Source organism: Chlamydotis macqueenii, chromosome 15, assembly GCF_036417535.1.
Source record: "Chlamydotis macqueenii isolate bChlMac1 chromosome 15, bChlMac1.mat, whole genome shotgun sequence".
Lineage (NCBI taxonomy): Eukaryota > Metazoa > Chordata > Aves > Otidiformes > Otididae > Chlamydotis > Chlamydotis macqueenii.
In genome coordinates this window covers 12,733,845-12,752,079 of record NC_141570.1, presented here as the reverse complement: position 1 = coordinate 12,752,079, position 18,235 = coordinate 12,733,845, and the positions used below count along the sequence as shown (strand labels likewise).

Sequence of the window (18,235 nt, the reverse complement as noted above, 5' to 3'; positions counted from 1 at the left end):
ACTGGGGCTGGGCTGGGTCTGTGCTGGTTCAGACGGGCCAGGCGGTTTGGGTCACGAAGCCCGGGGAGGGGAGCTGCTCGGGAGCGCGCTGCAGTGTCTGTGGGATCGGCGGGAGGACCCCACACCGGTCGGGGGTAGCTCCAGCTCACGGGTGAGCGATTTCCCAGAGGGGCCAGTGCTTGGCTGTAGTTCACCTCGCAGCAGGCTGTGCAGGGCGCTTGGAGGGAGCCGGTCGGGGGCTCATCCTGCTCTTTCTGGCACATCTGAAGGTGTCCTGCCTCGCCTGGCAGCTAAATGCAATTTTGCCCTAATTAACTGCCCCACAGCCACTGCCTGCTGCCTCCTTGCCCCGGTGAGCCCCTGGGAGCGGTCACCCTGCAGCCCGGCTTTGGCTCGGGCACCATCCATCACTCACAGGCGTTTTAGGAAGCAGCAAGCAAAGCGGCTGGGGGAAGGAAGCGGCAGAAGCATGGTGAGCAGCCACCGCAGCAGGTACAGGATCGGGAGGAGCAGGGAGAGCACAACACCAAGTGAGAACCACGCAGCCGGGATGTCTTCGCACCCTGGGCTGGCAGCTGGCACAACCTTCCCATCCCTTTCTGCGTCTCCTGGGCGCCCTGACCAGAGCACTGCAAATCCTTGGGAGGGAGATGTCCGTGAGCACCCTGGGGTGCCGTAGGGACTGCGTGCTGCTGAGGAAACCCTTGCAACAACACCCCGAGGTCTGACGGGGAGACAGGCTGCTTGTGGAGAGCCAGGCGCAGGAGGGGCTGCTCCTCGCCGGAGGTGGGACCGGCGGGAGCAGCTCGCTGTGAGCGCGGGCAGCCGTATCGATCCTAGTCCCGCGACTCTCCCAGCCTGGAGACTGCTCGCTCCGTATTGATCATTGCTTCTTCTAAAGACTGACGAAGTTTGCTGGGCTGTAATTGCAAGAATTATTCTTCTTTTCCATTTTCTGAAATTCTTCATCGTGTTACTGAGTTTTCCAATTTTTGCTTGGGGTTTTGCTGGGGCTGGTTTTTAGGTGAAAAAGAGGAACGGCTGAGTGCTGAGCGGTTGAGGCTGAGGACCTCAGGCTGGTTGAGGACGTGGGGATGGGATGTGCCCTTTTTGCCCCACTTGGGAAGACTCTGCGGGTTTTGCCTGGAAGGGCTGAGTGGGTTTTGGGTGGATCTCCAGCAGCAGTGCAGGGCGGAGCCACGCCGATCAGGTGTGGGCATGGCGTGGCAGTGGCAGCACCGCTCGCCTGTGAGACAGCCCTGCCAGCTCCAAACGTCCGCAAATTACGCTGCTTTTGTTTCTCCTCTTGCTGTGTTTCCTCCCATCGTATCACTGCTGATGCTTTGTACTTCCTTCAGTCCTTTTGAACCCAACAAACTCTTTGCTAGAAGGGACCAACCGATTTTCTCTCTTTTTTTCCCCTCTTAGCAAGCCTGCAAAAGCCGCTATGACTCCTTCAGCTGGCGCTGCTGCTGTCTGCTTTTTCCTGCCCTTATCTTTCCCCTGCAAGCCTGAGCCAGGTTTTTGTGCTGCCGTCAAGGCGCGAGCACCGGGGGTGTCCCTGCTTTGGGAGGTAATTGTCCCTGCGTGCGCTGTCATTTAACCGCCCGGTGTTGCATGTGGGGAGAAGCTTTTGAAGTGGGATGAAATAACTTGGCAGCTCCCGTGGGGTTAAAAAGGGAATTGGATTTCACAAGTGTGCACATCCCATGCTGCTCTGACAAGTGACAGAGTCGCTGCAGGTGACCGCATCAGCACGGGCGTCTCTGCGGCGCGGGCTGCGGCTGCCTCCCCACTGCCGAACTGACGGGCTCTTGGTGGTGATCGCACCTCTGCATCCTCAGAGCTTCTCTGTGAAGGCAAACGGTGAGCGAAACTCTAGTGAACACTCACCCTTCACCCTGTGGGGCGAGGAGTTGGGTGCTGCGGTCCCCGCTTTTCCAGAGGGAGGGATTTTGCCGGGCTGGAAGCCCGTTGCCGACACCCAGGGCTGTGTTTAGAGGTCGGATGCTACAGTGCATCCCAGCTCTTTGATGTGGCTGATGCCTGCCCTTCTCTGCGTTGGCCCAAATGACAGAAAGGTGTCTTTGAAGCCTCTCCCTGTGTAACTCAGTGCTGCTGCCAAGAATGAGGATGTTTTAACGGTAACTCGGGCTGCACATCTGGATTTGCTGCTGGAATGAGAGTAATTGCGCCAAATGAGTTCTAATGCAGCGATCCGCCAGGCAAATTAGTAAATTGATGCGGCTGGTTTACGCTGGGTATCAGCACGGAAATCTGTATGTAACGCAGTACAGCTGACAATTAACACAGAGTGCCTAGTTAGACGGAAATTATGGTGCCTCTCGTATGCTCTGCTTTTCATTACAGCTGCACTAACGGGGGGCGCTTCCGTAGGGCCTCACAGCCCGCCAGCGAGCGTTCGTCCCCGGGCCGCGCCGTTTGGAGGAGCTGGCCTGCAGAAGTCGCAGGGCTGCGGGCAACGGCGAGGACCTGCGGTTTGCTGTGCCGCCGTGGCCTCACGTTTGCAGGCGTGTTGGCTTGACTTAGGCCACAGGGATGGTGCAAAAGCCAAAAAAAAAAAAAAAAAAAAAATCTTGTATTTGTCCTCTGAGTAGTTTTCTGACCCAGAACTGGTTTTAGCAGAGAGGTGTGTGTGTCTCATTTCGTGCCCTTCTGTCCCCGAGGCTCACTGGTGTTGCTGCGGACGAGCGCTGTGACCGGCTGCGAGGATGCTCAGGAGGCCGAGCTCAGGGGGAGCTGAGGGGCTGGCGGCGTGCCCCGGCGGGGGTCCCTGCAAGCAGGGGAGAGGTGGGCTCGCTGGCTCTCCTGCGGGGAGGCAGACCTCCAGCCTGGCCCGCTGCACCCCGTTGTCCAGCTGTGACGGGTTTAGGGCTTCACCAGCACCCAAGAAGCCAAGTGCCAGCGCTGCACAGGCAGCGTGCGGGGCGAGGGAGGGAGCGCGGTGCCACGCGTTTGGGCGCTGGCCGCCTGAGCTGTCACAGCGTGCTTTGCTCAAAGGCTGCCTGCGCCGAGGGACCACCAAAATGCTTGTAGCCATGCTTGGCCAGCTTCCTGGGGGGTGACTCCAGGCTGAAGCTTGGTTTTTGGTAAGCCTAGCAGCTCTGTTGCTGCATCTTGACCCGACGGCTGGGGTTTTATTTTTTTTTTTTTCATGTTTTTATTTTGCATGATGCACTGTGTTACACTGATAACTGTCTTCTGCTCCAGCCACAAATAGGATGCAGAATTATTTTAACCTTATAAAGACCTGAATGACTGGGGACCTTGGAGCTCTGGTGTAACTTTGTAATGTTCTAACAGAGGGATGTGTGTGCTTTTTGGCCTTTTGGGGACATTTGAAAGTTGCTAGTGGTCTCTTGTGTATCTGTTTCTTAGATCACGTTCTACTTGAATGTAACGTTTCTTTGTGTGCGTGTGGTGATAATTGGTTTTGTTCATCTTCTGAAATAATGCATTCCCCTTTTATTTTTATAACTGTCCCGCAGCGTGTGATGGCACCCTGGAACGCTGCGTTAGCTGGGTGTGAGAAATGGAGGCTCAGTCTCTGGGTATACTTAAAAACAGGGTGGAAGAATTTTGTTTCGTAAGCCCCAAGTGTTACCAGAGCTTACCTTGCTCTCTTAAAAATGGTGATCATCACAATTCTTCATTGCTGGCTTCATTCATTCACCTGAGGCTTGATAGGGAGCTGATGCCTGACATCAGTGGCCAAGTTTCAGCAGTTTAGAAAATTCCTGCCCAAAAAACCTGTGAAGACCCCATGGTGCTTTCAGCTGAGTTCCCAGGTGACTCGGAGCAGCTGGTTCCCCCAGGTGGCACTCAAAGGCGGCTGATGAGGAATCCTCTCCAACCTGACCTGAACACACAGCTCTTCCCTGGTGATCAGGAAGCTTCCCCTCTCTGGTTTTGGGGTCTCAGTGATCTTTTTCCCTCTGGGGGAGAGAGGCTCTTCCCAGTGTGTCTTACCTGCTTCCCCCAGACTCTGGGAGGTCTGGTGCTTGTGAGCACCATCTGTGCCATCCTGGGGAGAGCGATGAGCCGCTAACAGCAAAGCTGAAGGACAGCAGTGATGGGCGCTGCATGGGCTGATGGGCTCTCAGGGATGCAGCTCCCCGGAGATCGGTGTGTTTAACTGGTGTTGAGTGGCCTTGGCATGGAGGAGTGAAACTGAAGCCCTGGAGAAACAGGGCTGGAGTCCTCCGGCACCGCAGGAGCAGAGGGAGAAGCTGTCAGCTCTGAAAAATGCCCTTTTCCTGCTTCCCTGCTTCCCAAGCCATGCTTGAGATGTGTAATCGGAATAAAAGCTGCCTGGGAAAGCCACGAAGATGCAACAAGATACGGTTTGCTCACCCAGAGCTCGGGAGCATGGTGACTGGGGCTGCGAGGAGTCTCCTGTGTCACCGTCCAGTGTGGCCAGCTTGTGTCACCGCGCTGGCTGGGCAGGGGCCCTGGCAGAGATGCTCTCCAGTCCACTGCTCCTGGGCAGCCCTAGGGCTTGTGATGTGGGGTTGCTGTGAGGTGGCTGTTACGGCTTCTGCCTGAAAAAGCGTTGCTGTTGTTTGCAAGCTGGGACTGGTGCCGGTCCCGTGTCTGCGATGGCTTCGCTGTGGAGTTTTGAAATGGGAAATGCTGGTTTCTGCGGCCCAACGCACCTATGTGCCGGAATGTGTGAGGCAGACCCAGACAGCCACGTGGCTGTCTTTATGACTTGGGTTTTTTTTTATTTTTCCTCCAAAATGTCTGCAGACAGAGGTGTGAGATGCCTGTACACATGTCTTGTGATGGCTGCGCGGGGGTGGCGGTGTGTATGGCAGGGCTCGACGTTACCCCGACACAGAAAGAGGTCCCAGCGCTGTATGGATGTTGGTTTCTGCTTTTGCAGTCTCCTCCGCAGCTCCTCGTAAAAATCAGTTTGTGTCTCCTGCAAATTAAACTGCTGTTTCACTCATAAAGCGTTTCATTCTGCTGTTAAGTGGCAGTGGGAAGCTGACTTTCGCATCACTGAGTGCCTGGCTGCCAACCCCAGCGCGGCAGATTGTTAATGTGAAATTAGGGAGGTTTCAGCAGCATCTCAGCAGATTGCCCTGCTGCTTAACAAAAGGCACGGAGCTCCTCTGGGAGACGCTGGTGTGACAGCTGACCACGTCGTTCCCTGAGCAGGGAAGGGTGCGAGGGCTGATCCTTGGCCTCGGAGGAAGGGACGCAGCCTTTCCCTTGGCCCAGGTCACCAGAGGAGAACGGGAGACAAAGCACAGAGGAGAGATGTGGGAGCTGGTGCTGCTTCTGCCCCAGCGCTGGTTGGGCTGTCAGCCAGGCGGGTCCCTGGTGAGCCTCTGGTCCAGGGGACTGGGATGCACTGGGGCAGCAATCCCCTCCGGAGTACCACTTTTTGATCATGGATGGAGGTGTTTATGGAGTTGTCTGAGCTTTCAGGCGTTGGTACCTTGAGTCCCACTGCCCCCAACTACTCAGACAGGAGGCTGCACGAAGGCAGCAGCTCCTCCTGGTTGTCTTCCCAGTGCTGATGCTGCTGTTCTCACTCAGTAAGCTTCGCAGCCGTGCAGGAGGCCTGGCTGTCCTGCAAAAAGCTGTGACTCCTGCCTTCCCTCAGGAAATGCTGAAATGTGGGGTGTCCCTGGCCGTAGGGGTGTCCCCCACGAAGCTGGGCTGCTGGGGAGGACTGGTTTGCCCCTTGGAGCGTGTCCATCAGTCTGTCTGCCTGCCTAATCCTCCTGCTGCTTTTTCTACAGTCTTCCAAATTGCCCTTTTGTCCCCGAACAATTCCGCTTTACAAATGCCAAAGGAGGATCCCCGGGGCGGCATTGCTGCTCGATGCCCTCCCATCAGGTGGCGGGGAGGAAGAGGAGAGAGGGATTCCGGTTAACCTCCCTCATCCTCTCCTGTTGTCTCTGCACAGCTCGGGAGCAGACAACATGGTCTCTGCCGGTCCCGCTGCTGCCCTCCTCCCGAGGTGTCCGTGTGCCTTAACCTCTGCAAGGGCCGCCGTTCCGCCCTGCCCCATGGCAGGGAATCAGGCGTTGTCCCCCTCCCGCTCGGCCGCTTTTCCGCCGCCTCTGCAGAGCGCCCATCGCTCCCCTCCGGCTCCTCTGACCTCCTTTGGCGGGTTGCGTTTCACGGCGAGCGGTAACGGGGAGCCGAGGGGCGATAAGCGGGGTGGCAGAGTTACCGGCTGGCGCTGCGCCCGACGCAGCCAGCCAGCGGATGCTCGCACAGCCCTCTCTGCGCTAACGCGTTGGTTTTTAGGAAGCGACCCGGACCCCTCCCCGGCAGCGGTGGAGCCCAGCGGAGCGAGAAGGTGGGAGGCAAGGGGGTGGCTGTGCGGAGCAGCAGGTACGCAGCTTTGTTTTCCCCAGCTGCGAGAGGGGACCGAGCCCAAGCTCCCCCCTCCCGATGTGCGAGCGAGCGGGAGGCGGAAGGCGCTGGGGGAGCGCGTACCCGCCCGGCGGAGGGGCTGGCGGGGTCCCCCGTGGCCGTGGGTCCCCCGCCGGCGCATCACCAGCCCCTCGCTTTGTGCGCAGGATTTCGCTGTTTTCCTGGGATGAGTGTCAGCACCCGGAGCGGGGAGGCAGGGAGCAGAGATGCTTCAAACAAATTAAAACCGCCCCCCCTCCAAGAACCCCAGGCGGGGACGGTGACGGTTGGTGACGGTCGCTCTGAGGGCGATGGGGGCGGGTGGCCGCCCGGGTGGCCGTGGGCTGCGGGGCGTACCCGGCTGCTCCACACATTTAATTCGGAGCGGGAAGCTGAACCAGAGCTGGAGGAAAAGGAAGAAAATAAGGGAGGAGGGAAGCGGGGCTCGGCGAGGCGCACAGCGGCTTTTCGGCGGCGGATGGTCGTCCCTGGTTGTGAGCAGGCTGCTTGCGGCTGCTGGCTCTAAGCGGGGAAATAGCGATGGATGCTTTTTTGTTTATTTTTGAACATGGCATCCACACCGGAGGGACCGAGAGGACGTGCAGGTAGCTTGCTGCTCTGCCAGTTGCTGCTGGTTTTCACTGCTGTCTCCTCGAGGGTCTCTCGGCACGGCTGAGTCGCCGTCAGACCCCCCTTCCCCTGGACGTGCTTCACTGGCTTAATCTGCCTTTGCTCCGTGGGGCTGGAGCACGATTATTTTTTTGAAGCCCTTGTTTTTCCTCCTCCCAGTTGGCGTCAGGCACTGAGGACGCAGAGACGAGTGCTCCCGACCAGGGGAGGCTTGGCAGTCGGGTTTCCTTTCGGGCTGGCCGCACCCCTGTAACCTCTGCGTGCTGGGGAAGGGCTCCGCTGGCGCTCGGGGAGCGGAGCCCGCCGGGTGACCGCTAACCGCATCAGGCTCGCGCGCTTGCAACGTCTGTCCCTCTCCTTACGCTCAGGTGTTTGGTGACAGCTGGAAAATCGCGTTAGGTAGGTGCTGCTGGAGACTAAGGGATGCCTTCTGCGTTGGAAAACAGGGCGGGAGGAACGCTGGTGAACTCTGAATAGCTGCGAGAGCAAGCGAGGATCCTCTCCACCGATTGCGCTGGTCTCCGTGTGCTGTAAGAACGGACTCTTTGGAAATTCATCTGAACAGCGGATTTCTCGGGGTTTCTCATCTCCTTCTGATCCAGACAGCATCCCCTCGCCCGGCTGAGGGCTACCACAGCCACCCTGGGCCAGCTCGCTCACCTGCCAAGGGGCCGCTTGCCGCGGGGGCTTGCAGACCTGTGCCGTCGCTGCTGAGGGATCCTTTCCAGCGGGCGTTATTTTTATTTTTTTCCCCTCTTAATTCAGCCCTGCAGCATCGCAATAAGTGTGCAGATGCCAGCTGCTCTCGTGCAGCCCAGCGCCTACGGCTGGCTCAGGGAGACAGGGCTTCCTACCCTCCAAACCTGAGGGATCGATGTGGAGCGCGCTGTGGACTGTCCAACGAGTAATTCCTGGCAAAACTTCTCCTCTCTTGCGCTGTCTCCGACCTCCAGTGCTCCCTTCTCAGTCCAGCGGGCCGACGGAACGCGCGGGGCAGCGGGGACAGCCAGGGTGTAGCATGCGTGAGCGTGCGGTGGGACCGGTGCCCAGGGACGCAGGCGGGCGCGCAGTCGGACGCTGCGGGGGCCATGGCTTCGTTTGGGAAGCTGACGGAGTACTTCAGCCTGAGGAAATCGAGGACGGAGCTGCGCTCCAGGTGGCGGGGCCGGCGGAGCGGGAGCTGTTGCTGTAGCGTCACCGAGTGCAGGTATGGGGTGGCAGTGGCCTGTCTGTCCTGGTGCCTCTGTGTGTGCCTGGGGGGCTGTGGGGTAGGAGATGCAGTCCTTGGTGCTTTGCTTTGCCTTGACCTCTCCTGGGGCTGGGAGCAAGCCAAGGGCTCTGGGAGCATCACCTCCGTCCTTTCTGGGGCTCCTGAGCAGCCCATTGCTGTGGGACATCTCCAGCAGGCTCCGTGTCCCGGCTTCCGCCCTCCTGCCCAGGGCACACCGCAGATGTCAGCGGTACGTCTCGGACATCTGCTAGGTGACAGGGGGCACGTGTGCCTGCTTGCCTCCGTCCTCTGCTTGCTGTGTTGTGCCGCTGCGCTGTCTCTCTGTTCTGGTAGTGAGGTTGTCGTACTGCAGCTGTCCTTCCCTCCCTCTGCCCCTCGTGCTGCCGCCTGCAAAGTCCCCGACGGCACAGGCAGCCAGCAGTGGCTTCACGGGTGGAGCTGAAAGCCCGTGTGTGCTTGGTGCTGATGGAGCCTCCTGGTACCCAGCGGCCGGGCAGGGAGGAGCTGTGTCTGTCGTGCGTGGGGACAGGGTGCAATGGCGAGGGGGCTCCTCTGGGCAGATGGGCAACGGGGTTCATCCTCAGCTCGTTTGGGGTGCGGATTGATAAGGGGAATGCGCTGGGGATGGGGAGGGGTGGCGTTGGGCTGACTGGGAATCCCCTGGAAGCGTGCCGCCGTTTGGGTGCTCAGGGTCACGGCGGGAGGCGGCAAGGCCAGCCCCAGCTGTAGGGTGCACACATCCTTGCTGTGCAGTGTAAACACAGTTCATAGAGTGACAGAAGGGTTTGAGTGGGAAGGGAGCGCCAGTCCAACCCCCCTGCAAGGAGCAGGGACATCTCCAACCAGATCAGGTTGCTCAGAGCCCCGGCCAACCTGGCCTGGAGCGTTTCCAGGGATGGGGCACCCACCACCTCTCTGGGCAGATGCCCCATCCCTGGAAATGTTCCAGTTACTGCAGTTCAGTTATTGCAATTAAGAAAACTGGTCTGTGCCTGAGTGACTTCTCTCTCTCCTTGGATGTTAGGAGCAGCTCGTAGGACGTGGTGGCACTTGGTGCTGCTCTGGGCTTTTCCCCTCTCTGAGGGCTCGTGGCAGGGCAGAGGGTTACCAGCCTGGGCCGCGTGTGTCCCCACACCCTCCTGCTGACCTGCACACGGAGCCTCCCTGCTTCTGGAGGGGCGCAGGTCCATGTGGGAGCACGTGGAAGGGAAAAAGTGGCACCGAGATATCCACTCAGCTCCTTCCCTGGTTCTTGGGCATCTCTTACTCTGTGGGGTCACTGAAGTATCTGCAGGCTAAAAAGAAGTTGGAGGTCTGTTGCTGGGGCCCCCTCCCACTGCTCCCAGCATTGCTGCTGAGATGGTGAGATGTGACGTGCTGTTGTTGTCTCCTCTCTGTGCTCAGTGGCTACAGGAGATGGTTGCCTCTTCCCTGGTCGCTTAAAGCACGGCACGGTTTCTCCAGAAACGCAGAAACATAATGTGGCTGAGCCTGGGACTTTGCTCTGCTCTTTCTGGGCATTGCGGACAGAAGCCCTGGTGTCTGTGCTCAGGTTTTTGCTGTGCCAGCGCGGAGCTGGGCGTGAGGAAGGCCGGCTCTCCGGGCGCTGCTGAACGTGGCACGTCCCTGGGGCTTGCTGGCGTGCAGGCGAGCGCCGCGTGGGGAGCGTGCAGGTGCCACGTCTCAGGCACGAGGGAGATGAGGAGATGTCCCTGGGGCTCCACAGCCTTTCGATCCCCTGTGCACAGGGTGCTGCGGTCCTGGACCTTGTGTTTTGGGGCGAGTTGATGGTTTCCCATGTAATGAGAGATGTCACAGTACCTTCCTGGCTCTGGGGCATCAGTCACAGAAGTGGCGTTGCTGGCGTGTAGCTCACGTACCAAGTTTCCTGGGGGGATGCTGGCTATGGACATGTTTGAGCGCTTCCCTCGCGCAGGAGTGGGGCTCACTGTGTGTCAGCCCCGGCCGTCGGCTGCCGCACGCTGAAGCTCTGCTCCGTGTGGGGCTGGTGGAGGTGGTTCCCCTGAGCAGAGGTTTCTCCACGCGCCTGGAAGGCACCAGCCTGGCCAAGCTCAAGGTGCTGAGAGCCGCGCTCTCCCTGCCCCTTAACGTGTTTTTCCCCCTGCACCGGGCGGCTCCTCCCAGCGCATTGCCGGTGTTCCCAGTGCCCCTGACCACAGCACAGAGCTCCCGGGCACCTGCAGATGCTGAGCCTGTTCCCTTGATTGCACGTGGCTGATTATGGAAGTAAAAATAAGTGTTGATTGAAGCATGGGATGCTGCTGAAATCAGTGTCGCTTTTCATCCCAGCTACTTGAGGGATTGCCTGGTCTCCCCGCACCGCGATGCCTGTACACCGGGAAGCCCCAGCTGAGACCACTGACCCGAGCTGAACTGGCTGCTGGCACCCAGAAAGCTGAACACTTCGTGGCTGGGATCTGAAAGCAAGCGAAAAGCAGCTGCTGCCCTGTCTGACCCTGTCCTTTCTCTACACAGTGCTTTTTCTAGCTCTGCTGACCAGCTTTCTGGTTTTATTTCATTTCTTCATGCTCATGTGAGCAAACAAAGCGAGGAAATAAGGTGCTGAGACCCCACGTGTCCGTGTGCGTGGAGGTACTGGAGGTCCTGCATCCCCAGCTCAGCAGTGTGGTGTCTGACAGACCCTGGCTGCAGCCCTGGCCTTCGCACGGCTCAGGGCGACTGGGCTCCCGCTGCGCTCGCCAGAGCCCTGTTGTCCCCTGGGACGGCAGCGAACACGCGTGGGCAGGTCCTCAGTGAGGAGGATGCTCTGACTGGAATTATTAAATTCTAAAAATAGCGGTCCCATGCGTTCTCACAGCACCTAATGGGTATTAGAAGGTGTGTTCTGGTTTTAAGTAAAGTGCCTGCATTTTCAAACGACTCCCCCAGATAAAGCAGCGCGTACGAGGGGGGTTCAGTGTGTCTGCTGGGTTTGGAACTTGTGGGCTCAAATTGTGTGGAGAAGAGAAGCCCAGCAGTGGCATCATCTCTCCTCACCTTCAGGTGCTGTTGTTTGCCGAGTGGTGTTCGCAGGAGCTCTTCGGCCTCCGACGCGCCCCGTGCCCTCCTGCTCAGCCGTGCCCTGTGGCACAGGGCTGCGTCGTGGCTGCCCCACGTTATTAAACCGGTGGGACAGGCAGATCTCCGGGGGTGGAGGTGCTCCATCTGTGACAAGCTGGGGGTCGGCGTCCCCAACCTGCGGCTGCTGCTGGTGGTAGTGATCGAGCGTAAACGTCCCGGCCGGAGCCCATCAGGAGAAGTGTGGAAGTGATTGATTTGCAGTAACTTTTTTCTGATCTAGCAGAAGCGTTGATGGGTGAACCAAAGGCTCAGCCTGACTGGCGCAGAGCCGCACTGCTTTGCGCGGGACGAAGGCCTGGATCACTGCGGGGGTTGGTTTCCCTGCAGCGCTGGGTGCGGGTGCCCGTCCGTGAGCAGCGTGCCGGAGGGGCCGGAGGTGCTCGCTGAGGGTTGGGGGTTTTGTTCTGTGTTTTATCTCACGGTGCCAGCCTCGAGGTGCTCACCCCCAGCGCTCCGCGTGTTGGCAGGAGAGACAGAGAGGATCTGCTTCCGGCACAGAGGAGTGGTGAAGGGAAAGGGCAGGTTGTAGGGAATAACTTCTCTCTTTAGTGAGCTATTTTTAAACTGAAGGGTCTGGACAACTAATTTTGGGTTCCTGCAGCTTTTGAAAGAGGATCAGAAAATAGAGGAAGGCTGTTGTCTTGTAACTGGGCTGAGCAAACGGCCCGGCTCTGCTGTGACCATGCCGGGGAAGGGTCCAGGGCGAGGTGGACTTTTCAGAAGCAGGCTGGCACCTTTCCTGGCTGCTGCTTTCAGCCAAGGCTGCTCAGCGGCGACCTGGCCTGGCAGGGTCCGGGGCTGAGATCCCGGGCGCTTGCAGCGATACTGGGAGGATGGGAATCCTGTTCTGGGAGGATGGGGATCTGGTGAGAGGTTCGGACGTTCCTCGCTGTGTGGTTTGATGGCTCCGAGGTGGGTGAGCAGGGAGGGGTAGTGGGCAATGTTTTCCTGGCAGGGTTGTGCTTGGTTGTTTTTGGGTGCTTAAAAATATCTCGTCAGCTCTGGCAGCACGTCTGTGTTCATGCACGTGGTCGTGATGGGGAAGAGGAGGAACTGGCAAGTTTTGGGGCTGGAAAACCGCACTGAAGGAACAAATCCTGCGTTAGCTGCACGCAGCGTGAGGCAGATAAAAATGGCAGCAGGCCTTCCACCTCCAGAGCCTTGCAAGAGTTCCCATTGCTGGAGCGTGACTGCCTCGGGCACCGTCCTGAGGTGATCGCAGCGGCACCGAGTTACAGACATCACGTCTGACACGGTGCTGGGGACTGGGCTCGCTGGAGTCCCAGCCCAGGGGTTTTTAGTTGATGCTGGCTGTTTTAAAGACCTCTAGGAGCTGCGAGGTGGAAGGACGGAGCGAGAAGGCGGTTGGGGTGCGCAGAAAGGCGACGCAGTGCCTGCAGCTCCGGGGAGCCTCCGCTTGTCTGCCGGCCTCGCTGGGTGCTCGGGGCTGTCTTGTGCACCCACCCGCAGCATTTCGTCTCACAAAGGTGCACGGACCATTTTTCCCACGTACTGCATCCAGCAGTTTGAGCCGGTGAGCGGTTTTTAACATGTGGTAAAACTTGCTCCCAAAGGGGCAGCTCTGAGGGGCTCTGTGGAGCTCTCAAATGTGTGAAAAAACATTTGTAAAAAAATAAAATTTTTTTTACGCTGAGGGTGTAAACACTGGCCCAGGTTGCCCAGCGAGGCGGTGGATGCCCCATCCCTGGAAACATTCCAGGCCAGGTTGGCCGGGGCTGTGAGCAACCTGATCAGGTTGGTGATGTCCCTGCTCCTGGCAGGGGGTTGGACTGGGTGGGCTTTAATGATTCCTTCCGACCCAATTCTGTGATTCTATGGCTGATAGCTTGACTGACTTTTCCTGCTTTATTTTTGACATGTTTTGAGCAAAACCTTTCTGCTTCCAAATGGCGCGTCAATATGGCAAGATAGCGGCATTTTAAAAGAGAAAACAAGTAAGAAGTGGAAGTGTTTTGGGTCAAGTGAGAAGTTTCCACCTGAAATTCGTCAGTAAGGAGATTGCAGTACTTGTGTTTCAAACTTCCCAGCACTGACAGCTTCCTTGCCTGCTGGGAGTCCAGCAGGAAAATGCATATAGGTGCGTGGATTTGCAGTTTTGTTGCAACAGATCATTGTAACCTATTAAAAAAAATTAGTGTCCGTTGCTACCGCGTGGAAGTGCTCTGTGCTGGTGCCCAACCAGGCTGAGCTGGAAATAGAGTCCTAAATCCAGTGTTAGTGACTCAGACCGCGGCGTGCGATGCAGAAGTGCTGAGTGCCCGTTAATCCTGTTAACTGGAACAGGCAGCAGATGCTCGGCATCTTCCCAGTTTAACTGGTACTGTTTGCATGGCCGCGCAGGGAGAGAGGGCGTTAGGAACCGGAGCTGGAAAGTTCACCCTCTCTCAGCTGGAGAGATGCTTGGCCAGGGAGCTCGGCGGTCGCAGGGCGCTCTCGAGTCCCGCAGCTGGATGGCTGGTGGCCGTCCTCGAGTGCAGCTCGTGTGCTTTTGGGTGAAGCCGCTTTGAAATCCCGAGCGCTGCTGCTGCTCTTTCCCTCCCGCTCCGGCACGGCGTTGCGCGGTTGTGGCTGTTGGGGCGACCGGTGCCGTGCGGCTCTCGCCCGTCGCAGCTATGCTGGTGGCACGCGGGGAGGTGAAGGACCGGGTCTGCCTCCCCTCTCCTCTGCGTCAGCTCTTCCCGGGCTGCGCCGGTGCTGCGTCCCCGGTGTCACACAAAGATGACGGCTGTCAGACGTAAGCGGGTCTGTTCTGTGAGCAGAGTGCCGGTGCCGCGGGAGGAAATGACATTTAGCTGGTGTTGCTGGATGAGCTGCCTGGGCTTTGCGTGGTAAACCCAAAGAGGCTTTTCAGCATCGCTCTCCCCCGTGGTTTGCGTCCCGGCAGCTGTGGTCTGTCAGGAGGGGGCTTGGGGAGCAGCACGGAGAAGAACCCTCTCTTCCCGTTGAAGCTGTGTTCGCAAGGGGCCTCTGCACCAGAACCCAGCTCATGCTGGTTCTCCACGGAGGTTTCCGTGCGACGCCTGGGCGTGTTTCCAGTTACGGCGCCCAGTTAAGATGCTCTTGCACCTACAGCCAAGTGGCGTGGTTTGCGCCCGGTGCTTCCTTTGAGTCTGGCTCCTGGCCTCCTCTAAATGCCCATCTCTGGGATGGAGAGGGGGTTGGCAGCTGGCTGTTTTCTGCACGAGGCAAAGCCTGGGTTAGGCGGAAGAGAGTCATCCTTTATTTTGGAATGGCAGGTGGATGGGGTGGTGGGAGGAAGGGGAAGTTATACTGGTATTAAGGGGAATTACATGTGTAGCATGACTACAGAAAACGACTCCTTCAGCAGCAAGGCTTGGCTGGTGAGTCACGGTTGCTAGAAAGACTGTTTGGTTCCCAACTCACCGCTGTTTTGGCACTGAGTCACAGCGGGTGGGCGTGCAGGTAGGAAACAAGCACCGGCAATACGCACCGGGACCCGCGCGCGGAGAGGGGGAAGGAAGTGATTTCAGACGGCAGACAGGAATTTTAACGGCTGCTAATAAAAGCGGTGGCTGGCGAGGGAAGGTCTCTGAGCAGAGGTTGTCCCTGTTTGCCCTGCGCGGGGCAGCCCCCGGGTTTTTTTTTTCCAACTTCTGTGTTTTCTCCTCTAGGAATAGCTGGCAATTATACAAATTTATGCAAACTATTTTTATTTTGCATTTTTTCATGGGAAGGAATGCAGGCGGATCCAAGCAGCTCCTTCTGGTTAGCCAGCCTTGGCAGCTGCTTGGGGGGGGCACAGAGCAGAGCCCCAGCCCTTGCCCCCGCCTGAGGCAGCCCCCCGGGTGCAGGCACCGCTGCCCGGAGCACCCACGTGCTTCCACGGGTGCCGGCTGCTCGGGAGCCACCGGGACTGGTGTCTGCGCCCACCGGCTGCTCAGGGCCCTGCGCAGAATTCAGGTGACCACCTCTGCTACGGCTTTTTTTTTGGCTGCAAATCCATGCTTCTGGAAAAATGGGAAAGCTGCAGCGCATTTTTCTGTTGCTTTAAAGAACAAATGGGTAAAATGTAGGTAATGGAAGGCCTCTGTGCTGGTGCATGTTATGGAAATCTCCAGAGATGACCTTCCAAAGGCGTTAAAACGACATCACGTTTGTACTTGCAAGGAGCACAGGCCGGTTTTATCCCGGGCAGGTTTGCAGCTGAGGAGATGCCCTGCCTGTTGCTGGCTGGGCTGGACCTGCTTAGGGTTTCGCCCTCCCGCCATCTCCGGTGCGGCCGGCTGCAGCCTGCTCCTGCACGAACCGCCCAGCAGCCGGTAGAACATTATCGGTGAACACACGCAGAAAAGATCTCCTGTGACCCAAGCGTAAAAGCAATTTGTGCTAACGGTGCTGTTAACCCCTTGTGGGGCGGCTCGACTGGGGACAGGTGGCCGTGCAGGGAGGACAGGAGAGCGCAGAGGTCGCTGCGGAGAGGAGAGGCGCTGGAGGAGTGGGTTTCAGCCGGCCGGCGTTGGTTCACGGCCCCGGTGCCTGCATTTCGGAGCTCTGAAGTGAGCAGCAATGCTGGCTTTTAATCTCCATCTTTTCCAGAGAGAGGTGGGAAGAGCGGGAGCTCATTCAAGCTGAGGATTTTGGGGGCTGCGTTCTCTCCTGAGGGGCAGCAGCAGGGATGTGCTTCCCGTGGCAGAGCCCATCCCTGCCTTCCCCTGCGGCTGCTGAGCTGAAATTGCTCAGAGGGCTGAAGCTGCGCCCGACCTCTTCCTCAGAGACGGGATGAGTTTGGGCTTCGCTTCCCTTGCACCCCGTGGGACGGACCTGCGCCCAGCGCTGCAGGACGGTTTCTCGCTGGCCGTGCTGGTGACTGTGTCCGGCTGGGGCCGAGGCCTCAGCCTGCCTCAGAGGAAACCCAAACCTGAGCCCGACTGCTCCTGCCCGGCCTCCGCGCCCCGCGGCTGGGCCGCTCTCCTGAGCCTGGGGCTGATCAACGCCCTGCTGCGCAGACCGGGGGTGGGCTTCCTCCCCGCTGGTTTTGGGCTGTTTGCTCCTTGCTCTTTCTCAAAGACAGATAGAATGCATGAACCCCCCCAGCCCGAGACAGCAGAGGCCAACGCGAGGAGTCCTGCCCTTGCCAAAGCTCTGCTCCTGGCTCCTCACGGCATCCGTTACTCCTTCACCGAAAGCCTTTTTTTTTTTTTTTTTTAGGGATGCTCCTGCGACACCTTGGGAGCTTAAAAATCTGCCTTGTTGGGCAGGCTTGTCTGTCCAGCCGTGGTGGTGACCTGCCTCTTGTGCTACCAGTGTTCAGGTGCTTCAGAGGAAAATGAAAACCCCCAAAACATATGAAATAATTATTTTTACTGGGGTTAGCAGTTGGAGATAGGCCAGCTTTGCTATTGTTAGCCTCAAGTGCTGGAAAACTTGGTCATGCTGGAAGAAATTATGGGATTTAAACAAACCGAGCGGTCCTGACAGATGTCTCCAGTGTCTTTACGCTTTCTGTGCCGGAGCACGTAGCGTTCATGCCTGAAGCGTCTCCCCGGTGTTTGTCAGGAGCAGCAGCGTCCTTTCCAAGATGATCTCAGCTGCTCTTTGTCTCCTCCGTTGTGTGACTCGGATTTTGAAGCAACGGGGGAGGCCAGCCCCGTGTCATGGGACTGGGAACGGGATCCGGAGTTTGGCCGTGCGGCTGGTGGACATCCCTGGCAGGGGGCTGGGCTGTGCTGGGGGCAGCGGTGAAGGGGGCGTCGGCTCCGGCCCTGCCTCGGTGATTTAGGGCTGGTGCAGGGTGCTGAGCGCAGGGCGCTGGGCATCACCCTGGAGCCCCTTCCTTCCTCCCTGAAGGGTGTTTGCGAATGTGAAGGCGGCAGTTACGTATTGATCTTGCAAGCTAGCCAACCTTTGAAAATTTGAGCCAGGATGCTTGTGTGTTTCTTGCGCTTCATTAGCTTTTGTCTCTGAACTTTTTCAAGGGCAAACAGGAGAAGAAAAAAAGAAAAGCGGGAGCTGGGGCACAAGGTTTGTGGTTCAGCATCTTGCGAAGCCGGGAGCTGGGAGGTTTTTGCTGTGCCCCAGCCTTTGGCAGGTCGCGTAGCCCCTTCTCAGCTCTGCTTTCCCCACCTTTGACCATCAGCATGTGGTTAACGATGGCGTGACACTGAAGGGTTTGATATTTAAGACGAGGAGCTGCATTGCTCTTCTCCGGGACAGTTTGTCCTCTTAACATGCCCGTTGCGCAGCGGCTGTGTCCCACACACAGGCTGTGTCCCTCACGCTTCGCTGTCCCTCGCCTACCTCGGCCGCGTTTCTGAGTCATTTCTGTGTCTCCGTCACCCTGCCTGTGAGCTGAGTTTTGGTGTGCAAGACCTTTAGGTGAGCTTCCTCTTCGTCTGAAATACTCTGTTAGTAAGTGAGGAGGGCAGCCTCAGCCCTCTTTCTCGGCCCGTGAGGTTTTTGTGTTCCTCACGGAGCATCCTGGGTGCCTTTGGCCCTCTTGGCTTCGCAGGCGTCTGGATGGCAGAACTGGGCTACAGGCGTGGGGACCCTGGGGCGTTTGCGACGCTGGTCCCTGAGGATGCAGGTCACCTCTCCAGCTGCCGGAGGGAGGATGCTCGCCGCTCTGCCGTTGTGCCGGGATTCACGTGTTCACCTTCATCTGCCCTCTTTCCCCATTTATCAGAGAGAACTCCGCAAGCAGGATAAATGTTCACACTCCATAAGTGTTTCTGGCCCTGGGGACTTTCTGTCTTTGGGCTTTGTTGAGGAAACATGACTCCAGCAGGTCCGGGCATCTCTGCCAGAGCCCTCCCGAGCGCCCAGAGCCAGCTTCGCTCTCCTCACGGTGTGCAGCTCAGCGTAGCTGGTGGACAAGAGGGTGCCAAGGGTTGTCCT

The 18,235-nt window shown here is 58.2% G+C and overlaps 1 protein-coding gene across 9 annotated transcripts in view; it reads left to right on the top strand.

Moving 5' to 3' along the window:
• LOC104474960 (ankyrin repeat and fibronectin type-III domain-containing protein 1) overlaps window positions 1-18,235 on the top strand; it is a 233,196-nt gene that overhangs the window by 46,804 nt on the left and 168,157 nt on the right. The window contains exon 1 of one of the 9 annotated variants that reach the window (XM_086759448.1): window positions 8,100-8,233. The exons of 7 other annotated variants lie outside the window; for them this stretch is intronic. In XM_086759448.1, coding sequence (XP_086615574.1) covers window positions 8,115-8,233 — 119 coding nt within the window. In that variant the 5' untranslated portion in view covers window positions 8,100-8,114. Of the gene's footprint in view, window positions 1-8,099; window positions 8,234-18,235 lie in introns of those variants that run through there. One more of the 9 variants, XM_086759442.1, reaches the window with a different exon arrangement.